Genomic DNA, 20,153 nt, shown 5'->3' with positions numbered 1-20,153 from the left:
CCCAACTGCCATTTTGAAGCACGGGGATGGTGATACATGAGATGCTGCACTTCTTTAATTAGATTGGCTCTTGAAGCTGCTCTAATTAAAGTGTGGCACCCTCTTTCTCCCTGTCCCCAAGCACGTGTAACAGTGCCCCTTGAGCATTAAAGAGTGGGTGCTCATTTCAGGTTTCAGGGGGTCTGCCTGGCTGGGTGTAGGGAGGAGCCGCCTCAGTCCTGGGGCTGAGGCAAGTCTTGAGAATGGGGTGCAGGTGGTTCCAGCCCCTCAGTCCCCATCTTGTGCGGGGGTGGGCTATGCTCCACAGTGATGCTGCTCAGGTGAATGGAGCCCTGGGGCTCCCTGCCACTGAACCCTGCCAACTGTACCTGGCGCCCTGAGGGCAGGGCTGGGCAGCCAAGCAGTTGTTGTGGCAAAAGTGGGCTGCGGAGTTTTTATAGCATGCTGTGGAGGGATGGGACTGGGAGGAAAAAGGTTGAGAACCCTTTTATAGTGTGTGCTTATATACCCTATATCACTTACAGCAAGGATTCTAAAGGCAAATTTAACAATTGCCATTTTATCCTTCTCTGATTTTTTTTTTTTTAATTTTTTTTTTATTTGAAGGCATGTTTTCCCCTGTTGCAGACAAAATAATGGTAGATATACAATATAGATCTCAGGAAAAAATACTTCATTAGTAGAAATATAATTGCTTCAGTTCCAGAGGATTTGTCATTTGCTATGTAGCTGATTTTATTTGCCTTCTAGCTATGGATGATATTGAAAGTGTTGGTAGCAGCTAATAGAATAATAAATAATAAACATTTCTCCATGTAGTAAACATAATGAAATTCAGTAAAGTGGGTTTTTTTTTGTGTTGTGTTTTTTTAGTTAACGTTTTCCCAATTAAAATTGCCATTTCAGTTTTGAAGAGAATGAAAGAACAGGAATTACTAATCTAAAATTTGTTAGAGTAACTTTTAAGTTTTAAAAATACAATTTTTTTTTTTTTTTTAGTGGAGAGTGAGAAAAGAAGCTATGATGGGACTTGCTCAAATATACAAGAAATATTCGTTGCAGTCAGAAGCAGGAAAAGAAGCTGCAAAACAGATTTCATGGATCAAGGACAAACTGCTACATATATATTACCAAAACAGTATTGATGATCGGTAGGTCAGTTTTACTAAATTTTGAAGATTAGAGACTTTTATATTCAAATGAATTAACCTCAATATTTACGTTGTGACCAACAGTTACAAAAAGAAAATTTCATACTTCTATCATCCAGTAAATTATAGTTCAACCTAGGTTAAAATGGATGGAACCAAGTTGTGCTTTGTTTGATTTTAAAACCCAGAAATATTCATGGAAGCTGTGGGCTTGATAGGATTACATCCAGAGTACTTCTATGGATTTCAGTATTGCTTCAATAGAAGAGAATTGGTCTCAACTACTATTTTTGGTCTCTCATGCTTATCTCTAATTACTCTACAGAAAGTTACTTCCCTCATTGAATTTATTCAGTTTATATATTGCAGCTGTCTATAAATCTGTAGACCCAAATGATTTATGGAAATGTTTAAAAATATGCAGTATTGCAGGGCTGTCCAACTTCAGAGAATCTGAGGGCTGTATAAGTTGTGGGCATAGGCTGCATTGGCTTCCCAGGACTCTCACTGCATGAGTCCCCCACTGCCACTTCCATGTGGCCTTCCAACTTTGCTTCCACTATCACACACACCAGTTCTGTTCCTGCCTGTTGTGTGAGCAGCCCAAGCCCCCCACCCAAGTTTCCCTTGCTGTTGCTACCTGCTGCAGTGTGGGGCAGCAAGCTCACCTGGTCTCCTGCTGTGCTGTTTTGCCCCAAAGACTCCAGCTGCTGCTGCCATAGCAGGTGGAACAATGAGGGTACAGCACTGACCAGATGGGAGCCAGGGGCCTGTGTTAACCCCTCTCAGGCTGGATGTGGCCTGCAGGCCTCCTCCTGCCCATATAGTCAAAAAAGCATGGTGACTGAGTTCTTAAGTTTTCTTCCTTCAGATGCAGATGCATGAGTTTGAGCTTTGTTCTGAAGGCTTGATGCCAGTCAATCCAGCTGCAAATAGGTACTTAATTATTAGGGATAAAGAATTAATAGCAGTTGGACATGATGCAGCTACATTGCTCCCTTGTGTGCCATTATTTATAGAAACCAGCATGTTTTATCCATGCTAGACAAAAGAAAAATGTTCTAGAATCATGACTGCATCCGAACCACAAGGCATCCTGACAGCATGGCTGAATCCTGAAAATTGCAGTTTTAACCCTCTTGTAGCCACTGCTGAATTGGCAGCAAGTTTTGGCTGCTCAACAGAGGTATTGCTGATATGGCAGTGGCTATGAAAGGATTAAACGTATGACCTAAAGACTGTACCTTGCCGCTCCCTCTCTGATTGGGGAAAAACAGAGCCCTGGCAGCTGTTACAGCATGGTTATGCTTCAATTCAAGTACAGAAATGAGCTTCCTCACTCGAGATATGCATCCCAGTTTTGGAGGGATGATTTTTGGGGAGAGGGTATGTGTGGTATGTGAATAAATACGGTATTTTCTGAGAGCATTCCTTTTGTTAGGCTAAATTAATGAAGCTCTTATACTCTGTTCTCATGATTAACCTAGTACATCTTGTCTACGCATACTATTTTAATGCATATTTGTTGACTCTGGGTGACCAGAATTGCACATGTGATTTCAGGAGAGACCTAACTATTGCATGCCTCTCTAATAAAAGATACTGAAACCGACATCTTAGGATTGCATTTGCCTCTTTCATTTATTTAGAGGAGGAAAAAATGGTCATTGATTTGAAGGATGGGATTGAGTGCACATTTAGCAAATTTGCATGTGGCGCAAAGTTGAGTGGGAATTGCAGTACTCTGGAGGGTAGGGTTAGGATCAGAAATTACCTGGAGAAATGGTCCAAAATCAGTCACCTTCAAGTGCAGTCCTGAGCTAGGGATGGAGTAATGGCATGCACATTTACAGATTGGGGAATGATTGGCTAGACCACAGTATTGGAGAGAGACCTGGGGGTTCCAGTGGGCTATAATCTAATATGAGATGACAGTGTACTCTTGTTGCAAAAAAAAAAAAAAAAGCCATGAGCATCCTGGGTTATATTAACAGGAGGATCACTTGCAAATCATGGGAAGCAATTCCTCAGATCTAGTTGACGTTTGTGCGGCTTCACCTGGAGTACTGAGTACAGCTTGGGCCCCGCACTTCAAGACGCATGCAGACAGATTGCAGAGAGTCTGGCAGAGTTCGACCAAAATGACTAGAGGTGTGGGAATCATGACTTATGAGGAAAGGCTGAGAGGGCTAGGTTTATTTAGTCTGAAGAAGAGAAGACTAAGGGAGAATTTGACAAGTCTGAAACACCTGAAGGGCAAGTATGCAGAGGTTGGAGATTTCCTTTTCTCTGTGATTGTACGGGATAGAACTAGGAGCAATAGCTTCAAGCTGCAACGGAGGAAATTTGGGTTGGAAACTAGGAGGAACGTTTTGACTATGAGGGTTGTCAAGCATTGGAACAGGCTACCTAAGGAAGCTGTAGAGTCTTCATCTCTGGAAATTTTCAGATGCTTGATTTGAGATGGTTTAGTCAGGGATGATCCTGCCTTGAGCAGGGCACTGGACTAGATGACTTAATGAGGTCATTTCCAGCCCTACAAATGATGGCTGCTTACAGACACTTTAAAAAAAAAAAAAAAAAAAAAAAAAAAAAGGTTTACCAGAAGTAGCAGCATTTTAGTTTGACCCAGCTCCAAAGTGTCTGTAGATCGGGTGCTTCAGTGGGGCTTTTTGGCGCTTTTATCTAAACCTGATTCAATCAGCTATTATATAAAAGCACCAAAAAAGCCCCACTAAAGCACCTGATCTATACAGACATTGAATGAGCTGGTTCCAACTAACTCTATACCACTTCTGGGCATGTACCATGCTCAGTGTGGGAGCATGCTGAGTTTTTAAAGGAAAGCACCATTTTTTTGTTTTGTTTTTTTTTAATGTCCATAAGCAGTTAATAATCCTATGGCTGCATAACATTTGCAGTTCATAAGCATCCTATGATCAATTAGGTCATACATGTCCTTCTCAAGTCATTTCCAACTACTAAGTTTCCTTGCAACTTATAATAGCCCATTTTTCAATGCTGTGTGCGTGGCCTGACATTTTATACTATAGAATTTTACCCCTTTTCTATAAACCCTAGTCATCAGGATCAACCAGACAGTCTTGCACAGTAGCCTAGTCTTCTGTGCTGATGATGCCTTTCTAGCTTTATAAAATCAGCAGTTTTCATTAGTACAAACCTGGGGTTTTTCTGCTAAGGTAATTAATGAAAATATTAAACATCAGCCCAAAGCCTGATCCTTGAGCAACTTCTCTAGTTACTTCCCTTCAGTCTTAATTCCTTGCTTCTGGGTTAAAATAATCTTTTGTGTGGTATTGTGTTAATAGAGTCATCTTTTAGTTCTGCTGCAGTACTCAAGTTCAGCTTGAGATGATGAATTCCTAACCAGGACCTGATTTTATGTTCAAACTTTACAATAGCTGAGTAGTTTGGGGAATTTTTTTGGATGAATGCTTAGTAATTTAACTGTAAGTGCACCTTGCTGTTTTATAGCTAAAGTTCTTTCTGAATGTTGTTTTTCAGATTGCTTGTTGAACGCATCTTTGCGCAGTATATGGTCCCACACAATTTGGAAACAAATGAACGAATGAAATGTTTGTATTACCTTTATGCAACACTGGACTCAAATGCTGTGAAGTATGTTTTCAGATAATATTTTTAAGCTTTATAGTTACTTAAAAGAATTTTAAATATAGTGATCCTAACAAACCTGGATAGGTGTCTGCTGACTGGGGAAGAAGGAGATTTGGGTTCTTGTGTAGTCTCTTCTGCCTCTGAATTTTGTGGCTTTAGACAAGTCGCTTAATCTTTGAGTTTCGCTTTTTGTAAGATGATACCTCTTTTTAAGCAACTATTAATAGAAAGCATAACCACTGTATTCCATTAGTTTCTGCAAAAAGTATATCTAGATCAGTTCATAGTGGAAAAATCTTGTCATACTGTATCAGTTACGATAGCATTCACTTGGGGCTTAGGGGAAAAATCAGGATACATACTAACAAAAGAAAACCTTCTTGTCACAATAGCAGTGGAAATATATTTTGCTTCTAAATGAAACTCCCCATAGCCTCTGGGAAGGAGGAGGTACCACAGGCTTTTAGAAGGGTTTTGTTCCATGTTTTATACTTGGCAGTTTGTTCCCCAATGTTCTACTTCTGCTGCTTCTTCCTTCCCCCCCTGCCTCTGGTTCCTCAAAGGGGAGAGAGTGGGGAAAGTTGGCGTTGTTTATCCTACAACATTCACTTTGGCTGTATCTGTCTTATACACTGAAGTCCTTGGGTCTTATGATTTTTACAGTTTTTTCAAGAGAAGCATAAATTTGACATGATTAATAGTAGTTTTACTGCTGTCTCCAGTGTTCAGAATTTGACTCAGTCTTGTTAAATTCACTCTGCTCCTACTTGTCAGTGTGGCGAGTCTGCAGCCTCTGGAAAAATAGCACCGTATTTACTTGACTATAAGATGACCCTGATTGTAAGATGACTCCCTCAATCATTAGATTCTATATATGTAAAATTGATAAATGTGTCATAGTTTTCCAGGTATAAGCTCTAATAATTGGAGGTTTGGCTTGAATTTGTCCCTTGCCCACTGCTACAGCAGGGAAAATAAGTATGGGGGTCAGGCAGCCTCCTTGCCCTCTGCCCCTCCCCTCAACTTTTCCCTTTCAGCCCCTTTACCCCCTCCATATTATGAGATCCTGCTCTCCTGGATCACATGGAAATGAGCAAATTTGAAAACAACTGACCTTGAAATAAACATAGCTGTAGTAATTTGCATATAGTACCCATAGACTTAGTTCATCCAGAATTGATGCAGTTTACCTCTTTTAAAACTGCTGTGATTTTTAGCTTGGGTACTCCATAAAAAACACTTTTAAGCAGCATTTTTGTATGTACTTTATATATAGTACAAATTCAAAAGGCTGATTTACCCTATAGTTATTTGGGCTGTGCCTCAGCAGAGTCAACAGCATTTCAAGCCATGATGACCCCACTGCTCAGCATGATCCAGTTCTACCTCATGCAGGGTGTGGCCACACTAATCATATGTGGCAGGCTGAGAGAGGGGGCAACAGAGGGATTTTTGGTTAACTATTTGGGGACCCATTTGGTGATGTTTGCCAGACACATAAGGCTGGTGAGGAAACAGGAATTATTGGAACTGGGAAAGAAAGGCACAGCTCAGCTGTGGGAGTGAAGAGGAAGTAAAAATGTATGCAGTAGTGGCTCACTATGACCTGAAAAATTGTCAGTGCTGGGGGGACTGTGACTAATGGACACTACTGCTGTTCATTTTGTTCAGAGGGGCTACACTAACCTGTCCTTGTAGTAGGTTTTCATCAACATTTTTGGTACCAGGGGAGGATGTCTGAGCTTTCTCCTGCCTTTCCAAGTGCTGGTCTGGTATTGCAGTACTGCCAGGTTGGTGCAACTGCCTTTTTTTTTTTTTTTTTTTTAAGGACTGCAGTCACCCCAGTATGAACATGTGTTTTATAGTCATGCTTGGTGTTGGCTGCATTTAATCAGCTTCATAGCCTGACTGCCCTCCTCCTGCTCCCTCCCAGCCCCTGCAGGCTGGAACTCTGCCAGTCTGCAGGGTGCTCATCACAAAACTGCAAAATCTGTGGGCTTCTCTGGTAAAATGAGAAATCTGCGTTTGCCTCCTGTAAAAGGTAAAATCTTCAGTTTACTGTTTTCCTGTGGGAAACGGAAAACATGGATCTCTGTTAATGAGGTTTCCTTGTGTGCAAATGTCAGATGAGCAACCTTTTTCCCATGCTGATTGAGGGGGAGGAGGAAAATTGTCTTGTATTCAAGTAAATACGGTTCTTTATTTGTTTATATCTGGATCACCTTTGGAAGTGTGGTTTTTTGTTTTGTTTTGTTTAACCATTCTGAGGGGTACATATTTTTTCAAACGAATGCTTTTAAATGCTGCGGAAGTTGATGCTTCAAGCTTCTATATTGGCCACATTGTCCTCTGATTAGTGCTGCAGTGCTATAATATAGCTTTAGATTAATCAAGAGCATTTTTTAGGTAGCTAAGTTTAACATTACAGTAAAATAATTCTCTGTGGTTTAAGTTAAAATGTTTTGACGTGCATCTTAAAACTTGGACTGAAAATAAATTACGACTTTAAGAACAAAAGCTCCTCACCTCTCCCAGTAGTTACTTTGGGCAAGAACAAGAGAAAAACTTTTATTCTGCAACTGCTGTTGTTATTCTATAGTATAGCAGTGTATATTTCAAAATTAAATATATTTAGAAGTTGAAAAGAACAAACTTTCTTTAACTCGGAGCTGGAAGACATTTTATGGATTATGGTCTTCTGGTGGAAGAACTTATTAAAAAATGTAGATTAGCCCTTGCAAAGGTTTGAATTTTTTCCCTTTTATATTGTGCCTAAGATTCCCCTTAAAAATTGCACAATCTGAAATTGTTAATTTTGTAAATAAGATTAGTAAAGAAGATAACTGCATTTAACCAGTGAACTATTGTGTTTTGTAATATACGTTGAAATGTGATTGGGATAGATGAGCTCAGACTTCTAGACATAAGAGCTCTTTATAGTTCACACGTAAATTTCACTGTCCTTTGTCAATGAAAGTAATAGGAAATTCATTCAATCCAATACCAATGAAAGGTTTTTTTTTTGTTGTTTTTTGTTTTTTTAAATTAAAAATTGAACATTTAAATGCCTTACTTTTCTATTAGGAAACATTTTAAATCTATGTCTAGGTGTGCAGTGAAACTTAAGGTGCTGATTGCCTTCCAGGTTATTAAGTCAATTGCAGTTGAAGGCTTTTTATGTGTTGCAGGTTAATAATATGTTGCCCAGTAGTGTTTGTTAACTACTTTTTTTCACTTCAGAGCATTGAATGAAATGTGGAAATGTCAAAATCTGCTACGACACCAGGTTAAGGACTTGGTTGACTTAATTAAACAGCCCAAAGTAAGTTTGATCTTTGTGTATAGTCTCTGTGATTTACTAATAGAACAAACTTAGGTTTAGTTCTAGAACAATAGTTTTCAAACTTCATTAAGTCACAGAACCTTTTCATATACAACTTCATATATAACTTCTGTCTCAGCACCCCTACTCTATTCTGAAGACTTATGTGAAGCCAGGCAATCTAATCTCCCAAGGGTGGCATGCGGCCACCCGGCCTGCTCCATCATTACCCCCATTCTCTTTACAGACCCCCTGATGACCTCTTGCAGAACCCCAGGGGTCCACAGAACAGTTTGAAAACCACTGATCTCAAACAATTACTGTTTGACTGACATTTCTCATTCTTAGCAAGAGAAATGAAGTGTTTTTGGAAGCTAAATAAAATTCATTTGCTGGTTATCTTTGATATAGCAACATGCATTTCTTTTGGATGGAGGGGTATTCGTGAGTTAGCTGATAGTTGGGATAAAGGAAGACGAGCTTTGGAATGCAAGCCATTCTTCTCCAGGTGTAATTCTGATTTATGACAAAATGTATACAATATTTGCATATAATATACTCCTCTTTTTATAGGTTTATTTTTTCCCATTATTATTGCAAATGTTCATTCAGTTGCAAATGTGAATGCCTGGCATTATTAATTTAGAAAAATATAAAAGCAACAGTGACAGAATAAACTATTTTCCTAACTATTAATAATCACTACTTAAATAATGTAATAATAAAATAAATTAAACTTCTAATATTTATGTTCTTTTTGCAGTTCATTCAATTTAGCAGTTGAACCAAAAGGTTTTTATCCATTTCACTTTGATTCTCCAAAATTGGAACTATTCTGCAAAATGTGGTTTTCAAATAATAGAAGAAAATCTTTAAGTATGAACAAAACCTTGAATCAGTCCCATCTATTTAATCACAGAATCATAGAAAATTAGGGTTGGAAAGGACTTCAGGAGGTCATCTAGTCCAACCCCCTGCTCAAAGCAGGACCTTCCCAACTGTATCATCCCAGCCAAGGCTATGTTTAGCCAGGTCTTAAAAACCTCCAAGGATAGAGATTCCACAACCTCTCTTTTGTCTTTTGACACCAGGTACAGAGTTTTATATGTGCATATGTTTGGGTAAATACACATGTAGGATTTCTTGTTGGATAAATGTTTTTATCCTGGGATCTTACAGATGTACAAGGTCATTGTCCCACTTAAGTACTTTTTTAAGTACTTTGTAAGAACTGGGAACTAAAACTCATGTTGAGTTTTAATTGTCATTCATTCCAGGGACAAGCTATTTGTGTAAAGAGCTGAAATTAATTGCTGCCTTTTCCCATAACTCATGTACTTCTACAAGTATCAGTATATCTCCTATGTGGACTGTTTCATGCTCTTGCAAATGATTGAACCTTACAGTTCAATAAATGTTTCTTATCTATTACTGTACTGTTGTTTGTGAATAGGAACCAAATTAGGATTGCAGTCATAATCATTGTTCTTATTTTGCTGCATTTAAAATCAAGTGTAGTATTGCAGTGAAGGATTAGAGTGCACTGAAAAGTATGATGCACGATACAAAAAAAAATCCAAAAACTCCCTTTAAAAGCAGTTGGGAAAATTAAACCAATTGGGTACATCTGTTTCACTTCTAGACAACTTAAGGGAGATTTGAGTCACTGAGACCCCTGGAACATGCTCATTTCATGGTATGATGGATCTGTCCTTGATCCCAATAATTGTGCCTTCTGCCATTTCACACATGCATGATGGGATGTGCGATTTTTGAATCAGATCTCAGTTGCACCATTACTATGTGATTGCGGGCTCCCTCTGTACTGGCAAGTAGAAAACCAGGTGCCCAGTGAATTGATGCAGTTTTGGAGGTGAGACCAACTATCAGCTGCTTGTCAGTCTCAGCTCTGGGACCATACTGAGGCTGTTCCCAGGACCCTGCCCCATATTCAGTTTAAGGTGGCATATTCCTTGTTTTACTGTGCCATTAATTACATGAACACATGGCTAGGTTACTAATCAAGATGTGATTAATATTTGCCAGAGGCCTGAATCAGTAGAATATTTGGGCCAGAATTTGAAATGTTACACACACAATGCTTATTTAATTGTGGGTTTATTTCTCAGAGGTGTTGCTTTTAGACTGGTAGGACTAATCACGCAACCTTTTGACGTATTCGAAGCAAATTTTTTCTCTCTTCAGAGAGATCTTTTTGTGGCTGTATTTAATGAAGCTTTTAGTATCTTTTCATTGTAAGAATAGATGCCAGTTCCCCTGAGATGAGCATGCTTCCATTACAGCTGTTACCATGTCCATCTATAACAGTAACACAGTTCAGGGCCTGCTGTTTCCTTTTGCTTTCACCATGTTAGGATTCTCCTGGACCTTGGTTCCCCTTCTCAAGTCAAACAGTTGAACCTTTGACAGAAGACTATACAGAAAGTTTTCTTGCTGTATCTCTATTGCTAATAAAAATATGCAGACTCCAGTGTTTCTATTAGTATGACCGTAACACATTCCCTTTCAGGCAGGAGGCAAGGATAAAGGGTTTTCCTGTCTTTTAAACCTACTGCCTTGGTAGTTCTGCATGTATGGATATTCCTTTTTTCCCCCATTTTGAGCTGGCAGACAAGCTAGAAGCAAGAAATGTGGCTATTTCTTGCCTTAACACATTTCACTTAACTATTAATGCCTGTTCTTCTATCCAAAACCTGTATTTAAACCTTTGGAAGAGTCCAAACAGTAAGGACAAGAAAGGGGTAGGCAACATTTTTAGGCAGTGCCAGAAACACCTGCATCCTTGACTCAAAAGATGTTGTTGTGCTGGGGTGGATGGTGTGGGAGCCATGAGGTGTCCCAGTCCTTGTCGTGGTAGTGTAGACTTGGACCCTTCCCTGCTGTCCACCCAGAGGCACACATGCCAAGTAAAATGCCTTTGTGTACCATGCTCTGGCACTCGTGGTGGGGGTTGCCTATCCCCGAGAGAGGAGTATTTTTCTGAAGATATTAAAACAACAAAACAAAGAAACACAAACCTTCAAGGAAGTGGATTTTGGAAGCCTATGATAAGCAGAATTCTGAGTTACTTTTCTATACTTTGTGGCAAGGTGAGTGCCACATCTGATCTTGTTCTCTGAATTAATGAGGCAGTTGCTTTAGATCAGTAGTTCTCAATAGGGAATGTCATGAAGTTTTGAGGGTGCTGTAGCATGCAAGACGATAAGCACTCATTTTTCCCTGCCTGACCTCTATGCAAGGAGGTAAGGGCAGGCTCATCTCTGAGTAAGCTCACACTTGTCCCTGCCGACCCCTGCGTGTATACTGAAGTGTTCGTTCCTACCCACTTCTCCATATAATATGCTAAGCACAGGGTCAAAAGTGCTTGGATCCAGTGCAAGGAGGTAAGCTCATAATTGTCCCTGCCCCACTGCTCTGTGGGAAGCAAAAGGTTTATTCCTCCTCCTCATCTCCCCTCCCCCTGGAGTTAAGTACTGCAGTAAATAAATTAGGTATTGAACTGGGGAACCACTCAATTCACAGGAGTTATGGAGGGTGCCGTCAGCCTCAGAAGGTTGAGAAACATTGTTATAGATCCATTAAAGATTCCCTGTTCATGTAAAATCTGGAATTTCCTTTTTCTGCTCCAAGTGAGAAGCATTGGGCTTTAAGAGGCACCATGCTGCTCCGAAGGCCCAAAGCATAATTAACTGTTTCTCTAGTTCTTCAGCTTCTCTTGTATGATTCCATGATCATTTAGTGTGAATGTTATAATAAATTTCCTAGAAAGAAAGTAGTGCCTTGATCTCATTTTGTGAGGAAACCTACGAGTTCGGTGATTCCATATCTTAGGATAGGTGTGAAGAGAGCTTTCAAGTGGTAATTGTATACTGGCTCAAGTAACAGACCTATCAACCTGCCTGATTTGAAAGAAGAACAGCAACCAGATGTCCACATTTTTGGTTTGAGCAAATATCTCTGCTCCAGTAGGATGGAAAATGTAAGGAAATTGCAGCTCTGGAGAGATTCAAATAGAAATAAAGCAAATGCTGACATTGGTAGACTAACCACCGACTTAGGTTGTAACGTGCATCTCTGGTCAGGTTTGCAGTCTAGGAATGTTCCTGGATCTTCCGCTGCACTTGGATCTTCAGGTGGCAGCAGTGGCTAGGAATGCCTTTCACCAGCTCTATCTGGAGACAAGGCTGCATCTGCTTCTTTCAGATTCAGATCTTGCCACCATCATCCAGGCCTTTGTATCTTTCAGGCTAGACTACTGTAATGTGCTCTAAGTAGGACTGCCCTTAAAGTGTTTGGAAGCTGTAGATGATGCAAATGATGATAGCCTGCCTTCTGACAAGGGTGGGTTGCCAGGAGCACAAGTCCAGTGTTCCAGTCTTTACAGGTTTCTGGGCACATTTCAGGGTGCTGGTTTTGTCAACTAAGGCCCTAAATGGTTTGGGCCATTCTCAGCTTTGGAACCTTCATCTTCTTGAGATTTCTTCTGGTTTAATGTATGTTAAAAGAAGTTAAAAAAACCCAAACCTCTTGCAATGCCAGCATGGGTCCGGGCATATTGGTAGGCAAATAGAAGAATTTAAGATTCTTCTGCCCCTTTCCCATAGCTTCTGGCCAAGTCAGTTGCTAAATTAAGAAACTTTCTCTGACTAATTAGAGGCTGAAAGGCGTTCCCTTTTAAAATTACACCAGTTTACATGGACAGTTTCAAAATAATCATAGTGAATAGACATTCTTTTGGCTCCAGAGCTTGTATGGCTTGAAGGGAACCTCTTGTTTTAATTATAAGAAATTTCCTCTAATAATGAAATTTGAGCATGATTTCTCTTGCTCCCAGTCATCCTGTCTCCCCATTAATAGGTTTTAGATTTCACATAAGCAGACCCTGAGCTCTGTCTTGCCCTTTTTAGGCTTATGTTTCTTGGTGAGAACCTTTTAAGAATAAAGCTCAGATGTTTGTTTCACCTGTTTAAATATCTCATTTGCACCATTTTTTCTTAGGGTAAGCCTTATTTTTTAGCTATTTTAAACTGTTTTTCTGAGGTGTCCACAGTGAATTTTTATTTCTTTTTTTGGCTTGTTTACTGTGGCTGTTACTTTTATCCAAGGAACAATTACTTCCTTAACAGGAAAAAAATGTTCAGCTTAATGGTAACTGTGCTGTTTATCTCCAAAGCAAAACATCTTCCTAGATTCAATAAAGCTCATAACTAGTCATGACTTTCACACTTGAAGTTTAGTCAGAGTGTCAGTGAAGAGATTTATAAGACAGTGTTTTGAGTCTTCTTGCATATCTTTTCCAAGTTTTATAAATCAGGCTCAGCAGAGTGACATAGTAGTGCGGGAAGTAGTCACTTTGCAGGAGAGAGTAATCCTTGTTTGATTAAGGAGCCAGTGGATTTGTTATTTTTGAGAATGAATAGAAATAGATTTTTCCTATTTGTAAATCCAGATTTTTGTAGTCCTCTTGAGAATCTGCAGCAACCCCAGACCATCTTTTTGATAATTAAATTATGTCCTGAAATTACTTATTTTCATTCATAGATCTCAGCATTTTCCAAGATATGCATTATTCCCTCTTGCAGATGGAGGTGTTCCGTAGTGTTTTTGTGGTTACTTTTCTTGTGTTTAAAATGTCTCAAGTAAGTGTTTAGGGGAAATTCCCAAACTGTAGAGCCTCCCCGATTATAACACAGAGGGAAAAATGCTCCTTTTTCTACCTACAGGAGTGACATCTGGAGGGAGAAGTCCATTGGCATGTTGCTTTTACCAAAAAAAAAAAAAAAAATTAACTCCAGAAACAGTCTGTGGTGGTGGGGCCAAGGGGGAAAACCTTATAGAGGACTTCTAATAGCCATAAACTGGTGGCTTTATACGTGAATGAATTTGAGACATGCTTTTTTTTTCTTTACTGAATTCCCATGCCTAGCAAAGGAGGCCTAATTTCTGGTGTGAGCTACTGGATTCTGAAATTTACTCATTTGAGTCAGCAGTAAACAGTAATCTTAATCTTTTTCTGATACTACATGTGCATTTTTACCTGTCTTATCTGGTAGGCTTATGAGCAGGTACTGGGACAGTTTAGTAGGAGGTTGTAAATGTTTGATGGAAAGATTGGTAGCACAGGTCTCCAGAATGCTTGAAGTTTCAGTCTTACTGTGGTTGCTTTTTGGTTAGTGGGTCCAAGTGGAAGACTTGAAAACAGGCTTCCACTTTCCCAGATCCTTCAAAATAACTTTCAGCTGAACAGCAGTGACAACTAAGGCATGAACTTGTGCATTCATTAGTGAAGCGTGAACTTGGCTGGAACCTGTTATATGCTAACCTGCACAGGAAGATCAAATACAAAAAATGCTAAATGAAATGTTAGGGTCATACTTAAATACAAAAAGTTGTATACTCTCCCTTCCCCCCCCCAACCTTTCATATGGAAGTAATTCAGTTTCATTGCTTATAAAACACTTTGGTTATTAGTTAAGGTATTAAATTTTCTATCTAAAGATATGCATATATACTAGGCAGGTATGTTGCTGTTGATGTCAGAATTTAAGTTGACTTTAAATATGGGTTTTAAATTGATGTTGCATTACTTTTTACATACAGTACACTGCTCTAATTCCCAACTTATGATACGGTGTTATGACAACTAAGCTTGCACTGTCTCTAATTGAAAGCATATAGTATCAAATCTTCACTTTTAAGCATATTTTTTTTATTTTTGTGACATGCAGACAGATGCCAGCAGTAAAGCTATATTCTCAAAAGTGATGGTCATTACAAGTAAGTTGGCTTAAGTATTTTATGCTACTACTTTAGTTCTAAGTATTTTTGTTTTTCTGTTTAAAAAAATGTTTGTTACATTAGGCTCTAAACTATTGCATTATAACTTACATATTGATATTTTATAGCCCTTAAAGTTAGGGGTCATCAAAGCAGCAACTCACTATTACTTCCTTTGAATAGTGCTGTCTCAGACTGCAGACCTAGATACTTCTAGGATTGGCAAGCTGGTCAGTTGACTGGCCAAATAATGTCAGTTGACCACATCTAAATACTGACAAACAGGCCAAGTCAGGAATGCTTTCTCATAAACATTAGCCTACCTTTTGATTGCCATCTCCTAGTAACAGCAGGAGCCAGTGCCCTGTGCCCCATGTCTGTAGCAATCGGGAGACATCCGTACACATCTCTCCTGTATTAAGAGTGTGGGCCATAGTGTAGTCCCTCTTTATTTAGTGACAGGTACCTCCCGTCTCTTGAGCTCTGTCAGCCTTATGTCCCTTCCCTGCATTGGGCCACATGGAGCTGAAGGAGGTATTCCTTGGTATAATTATGTAGGCCCTTGGCAGACATTACCTTTTAATGCATGATTAATAAGTTAATTGTGTGATAAATTGGAACGTACCACACGTTCAAGCAATTTATGGTGCCATAAAATGGTGAACAAGCAGGGCAGCAGAGCAAGGCATTTAAAAGTACTGGGGCATGGGGTTCCAGTATGCTCCCCATATGCCCAGCATATTTCTTGCCTTGCCTTGCAGCCCACATGTGAGGCTGCAGAGCAAGCCATTTAAGTGCCAGAGCACAAGAAGTGGATGGACTTCCCTTTCTGTACTCTGACACATTTTCTATTTTGCACTGAAGATCAAAGCAGGAAACATGTTGGTGCAGGGGGTAGCCTTCAGGTCCAGCATGCCCCTGCCCTGTGCATGATTTCAGGGATTGGGCAAGCGGTGTTTTGGACCCCAGGGCTGCCCCATGCCTGATCCCAGCCATCAGTGAATTATGGGCTTTGGGCAGGGGGCAGCCTCAGGCTCTCTGCCTGCTGTCAGTCTCACAGTTAGGTTCTGAGGACATTTATGTGTGTGATAGTTGTGCATTTTTTTGAATCAGGCATAAAATTCCACAGATTCCAATAGCACAAGTATATTAAGGTCTGGCAAGGGTCTTAGTGACATGCCTTCCTGTCATTGCCTGTATGTTTCTCTCTTCGTTTTGAGGTAGCTAAAAAGCTCCTTGTGTATAGACGCTTACTTCTGTTCTTATGTTTTCACCACCTTGTTTGTTTTGAGCCTCCCCTGCCTGTGTCCTTTTGGAACTGCCAACCCCCCTTTATCGTTCAGTTTGTCTTTTGGGTCCTATCTGCTGCAGAAGAAAATTGGTCAGTTTGGGGACTCCTCCATTCAAAAACCAGAAATAGACTGAACATCTCTGCTTCTGAGAAGCTGGTGATTGCGTATCAGACTTTAAGGTTGGAGTAGAAAATGGCAGATTATTTTGTTTCGATAGAGGAAGAATAGGAGATGAAGCTTTTATCCTGAATCGTTGACTTTTAATATAGCAGAAGACACAGTTAGTTTATGATTTTTTGTTTCCTTCAGTTCTAGACTACAGAGTTTTCAAAGTAAGGATATAGTTTTCCTACAAACTGTTGAGTGGAGTTGGATTTTATTAACTTCTCAGATAGCATTGCAATATTTTTCTACAATTCCTTATTAGTTCATTTCTTAATAACGTACCAAATGAATTCTCTAGTAGCATATTAAATGTTGTCATTGCTAAAAGATTGGTATTTATTTTTTTATCCAGTAATCTTTCATTTACTGTTTAAAGAAGGGTATTGATTACAGCTTGATGTGCATTTCTAGTAGATACATGATTTTGTTAAAATAGTATGATGAGGTTTCATTTTACTTTGTAAATTATTTGTATATCAGCTATGCTCAATTTGGTATTTACATTGTTTGCTTTGTTGTTAGTAATCTACTTATTTAACCAGAAATACTCTTGGTTACATATTTGTCAATAAAACTTCTACATTAGCTTTTAGTTTTATCAGCAGAATAGGGAAGTCTTAAGAAATAGTAGAGAGAGAAAGTTGAAAAAGAACCTTTGTCCTATGAGGGATGCAAAGATGGTATTAACAAACGAATAGCAAGGGAACCTGAATGTACAGAAAAAGTGCCTAGAAATGGACTTGTTATCTACATTCATATGTATGCTTTATCTATTTACATGGTTTTTTTCAGTGCTTTTACTGAGCAAGTAAAATTTGTGTTAGTGCATTATGCAAACTTAAAATCTAAGTTGCTGTAATTTTGGGGAATTTTTATTCTATTAATTTGTTTTACATACTTAAAGGGAATCTGCCAGATCCTGGCAAGGCTCAGGATTTCATGAAGAAGTTCACACAAGTTTTGGAAGATGATGAAAAAATAAGAAGTCAGTTAGAAATGCTTGTTAGCCCAACATGTTCTTGCAAGCAAGCTGAAGGATGTGTGGTAAGGATAGTTCTTAAAGTACTTGACAAGCTATCTTAGTAACTGAATTGTTTAATAATCTATTTCAAATGCTGTTGCAGCGAGAAATTACAAAGAAGTTGGGCAACCCCAAACAACCTACAAATCCTTTCTTGGAAATGATAAAATTTCTTCTAGAGAGGATAGCTCCCGTGCACATTGATACTGAATCCATCAGGTAAATATTTTTTTTATTGTGTTGCAGATAAACTGTTTCATGGTTTGAGTTGTACTTTAGCATCTTGCTTATTCTGATTGTGTCCTTTTAAAACGTTTCAGGTGCTAAACTTACCAGTGGACGGGGGAGGATTGGATTTTTCCATATTTTTTACTGTTCATATTTTTGTATTTCATTCACTTTACAAAGTACTTGAGCCACAGATGTATTTAATTTAAAAATATACTGCATAATGCTTTTTCTTGACACGAAACTGGGGGTAGGCAGGGGAGGACAGGACATGGCACATTAAGTCATTAAAAGATTTGACAATTGGCATACTTGAAAGCAGTGGGAAAAGTCAGCCTAGGCTACCTGATTTTTATTTTTACACACCCACAACCACCCATTTAAAACCGTTGTTGAACCTCCACGTTCTCCTTCAAGTAAATGGGTACCCACATATTCTTACTCTACGTCTTACTTTACTGCAGGAGTTGGCAATCCCTGGTATGTGCCAGTGTGTTGCATGCAAAGGCATTCTGCTTGGCACTTGTGCCTTCAGGAATGGGCTGGGGCTGCACTGTCACAACAAGGATCAGGCCCCTCATGACTCCTCTGTTCTGCCCTGGCACACCAATATCTTACAGGTTGAGGTTGTGGCTGTTTTTGACACTCTGCCCCAAAATGTTGCCGACTCCTGCCTTATTTAATTTTAACCACTTTTCTTTCCTTTCCCAAGCCCTTTTTGGAGTAAAGGGAGTGGTTCTGCTCTTCCCCTGCCAGTAGAAGAGGAGTTCCTCGTGGAGGCAGCCATGGCAGTTGTTTATACTCTTTAGATCAGAGTGGGCACAATGGTAGATCAGGCTGTCAGCTGGACTCCGTCTCAGCAGCCCCTGCCTGTGTCAGTTGAGCCAGTTTCCATGGAGACTCCAGGAGTGGCAGGGCCATGACAGTGCAGGGTCTCTGTGGAGACTGGCCTGAGCAGTGCTGGCAGGGCATGTGGTGGGGCTGGGATTTTGAGGCAGTGACAGTGCAGGCAGGGACTGGGGTAGCACCCCAGTCCATTGCCTGCACACCCCTGCCCACAGCATGCGGGCAGCGGATCACAGCTCTGTCCTGGCTCCTGCCCGTGCTGTTATAGCCACAAAATCCAAGCCCCTGCCCCAGAGCAGCTCCCTACCCAGCTCTGTGCCCTGCCAGCACTGCTCTGGCTGGTCTCTGTGGAGACCCAGGGAGTGTGGGGTCATCACAGCCCCACCACTCCTGGGATCTCTTTGGAAACCGGCCAGAGTGATGTGGGCAGGGGCTGCTGGGAAATAGTCTGCTGTGGGCCTGATCTGGCCTGCGGGCTGGACTTTGCTCGCCCCTGCTCTAGAGTAGTGTTACTCAACTCATCGGTTATGACCCAAAAGTGGGGTGTAAGAATATATGACAGGGTTGTGAACAAACTTTAAAAATGGGTTCTCCTTTAAAGGAGAAAAACGTAGGAAACCTTGGGTTTTCCTTTTCAGGCTGACAGAGTTCCAGCCTGCAAGGGGCTGCTTGCGGGGGGGCCCCCCCAGGGGGGGGGAGGAATAGCGAGTTGGATGTAAGGGGCACCAGCAGGGCCAGGGGACTGTTTTCTACTTAAACTACTTACTGGGTCAGGACTGGCCATTGATGTTTACAAATGGGTCCAAGTACAAAAAAAAATTGAGAACCACTGCTCTGAACCAATCCCACACCCCTAATAGATATGTCTGTTAGTCCCTTTCAGGATCCAGAGCGAGAGAGAGGAAGCTTTGAATGTTTATCTTAAATAAGACCATGGGATTGGTTTCAGATCCAGGAACTAAGTCCCTGGCCCAGTACTTGACTTGACCTGTCACCATATTTCCATGTTAGCCTCACTGAGCACTGGTAGCTTAATCTGCCCTTTGTGCTTCAGATCCCACTCAACGGTAGGTCCTCAACCAGGAGCTCAGCAGCATGCTGAATTATTTTGCTTTGCAAATGGTGGATACTTGTTGTACGAGGACACAGCAGTCTGGGCAAGCTGTGCGACTCCCAGGTGCTTAAGGTTCCAGGTATAGTTTATACCAGCACCCTGGAGAATGCAGTGGATCTGTCCAATTGGTTGCTGTGTCATCTGAACCACTGTTGACATGGGGTGCTAAGCTGCTGGTACTGGGCATTGGGTATAATCTGTTTCCCCAGTGATGCAACTCTGCTAGTGACAGTCAGTTTGCCCCATCACTCCTCAATGGCTTTCCCCAGCTCTTGTTAGCTCCTTTTGGAGCTTCCCTGTGGGTTTGCTTTTTTTCACCCTTATGAGTGACTTTGAGGCAACCTGGTACTAAGCTGGCTTTGTTCTCCTAGCATGCCAAGTGCTAGTGCATTGGCATTGTCAGTAGAGGGTGATCTCTTCCTCTCACTTTGGACTTTAGTTTCTCTTTGTATCTTGTGTAGGGTAAGCACATGAGTCTCTGCCACTGCTTTTCTGTTGTACTGGCAAAGAGAAAAATCCAGCCATTGTTACCTCTCTCTCTAGCAGTGGTTGACTAACAAGCCAGTGGCCTTAGGTATAT

General features: G+C 40.4%; 1 protein-coding gene across 7 annotated transcripts in view; it reads left to right on the top strand.

The window, feature by feature from the left end:
• The window catches only part of PDS5B (PDS5 cohesin associated factor B), a 192,364-nt gene that overhangs the window by 103,006 nt on the left and 69,205 nt on the right, over window positions 1–20,153 (top strand). For all 7 annotated transcript variants that reach the window (XR_003094658.1, XM_025207097.1, XM_006026186.3 and 4 more), the window contains 6 exons: window positions 1,000–1,151; window positions 4,677–4,790; window positions 8,028–8,109; window positions 14,859–14,907; window positions 17,269–17,408; window positions 17,489–17,604. Coding sequence is in view for 6 of the 7 variants with exons in the window: in XM_025207097.1 (XP_025062882.1) it covers window positions 1,000–1,151; window positions 4,677–4,790; window positions 8,028–8,109; window positions 14,859–14,907; window positions 17,269–17,408; window positions 17,489–17,604 (653 nt within the window). In the remaining variant the exon portion in view is untranslated. The remainder of the gene's footprint in view (window positions 1–999; window positions 1,152–4,676; window positions 4,791–8,027; window positions 8,110–14,858; window positions 14,908–17,268; window positions 17,409–17,488; window positions 17,605–20,153) is intronic.

Source organism: Alligator sinensis, unplaced genomic scaffold, assembly GCF_000455745.1.
Source record: "Alligator sinensis unplaced genomic scaffold, ASM45574v1 scaffold406_1, whole genome shotgun sequence".
In the NCBI taxonomy this organism is placed as follows: Eukaryota; Metazoa; Chordata; order Crocodylia; family Alligatoridae; genus Alligator; species Alligator sinensis.
The sequence above is the reverse complement of the archived record's forward strand: the minus strand, read 5'-3'. Positions and strand labels throughout refer to the sequence as shown.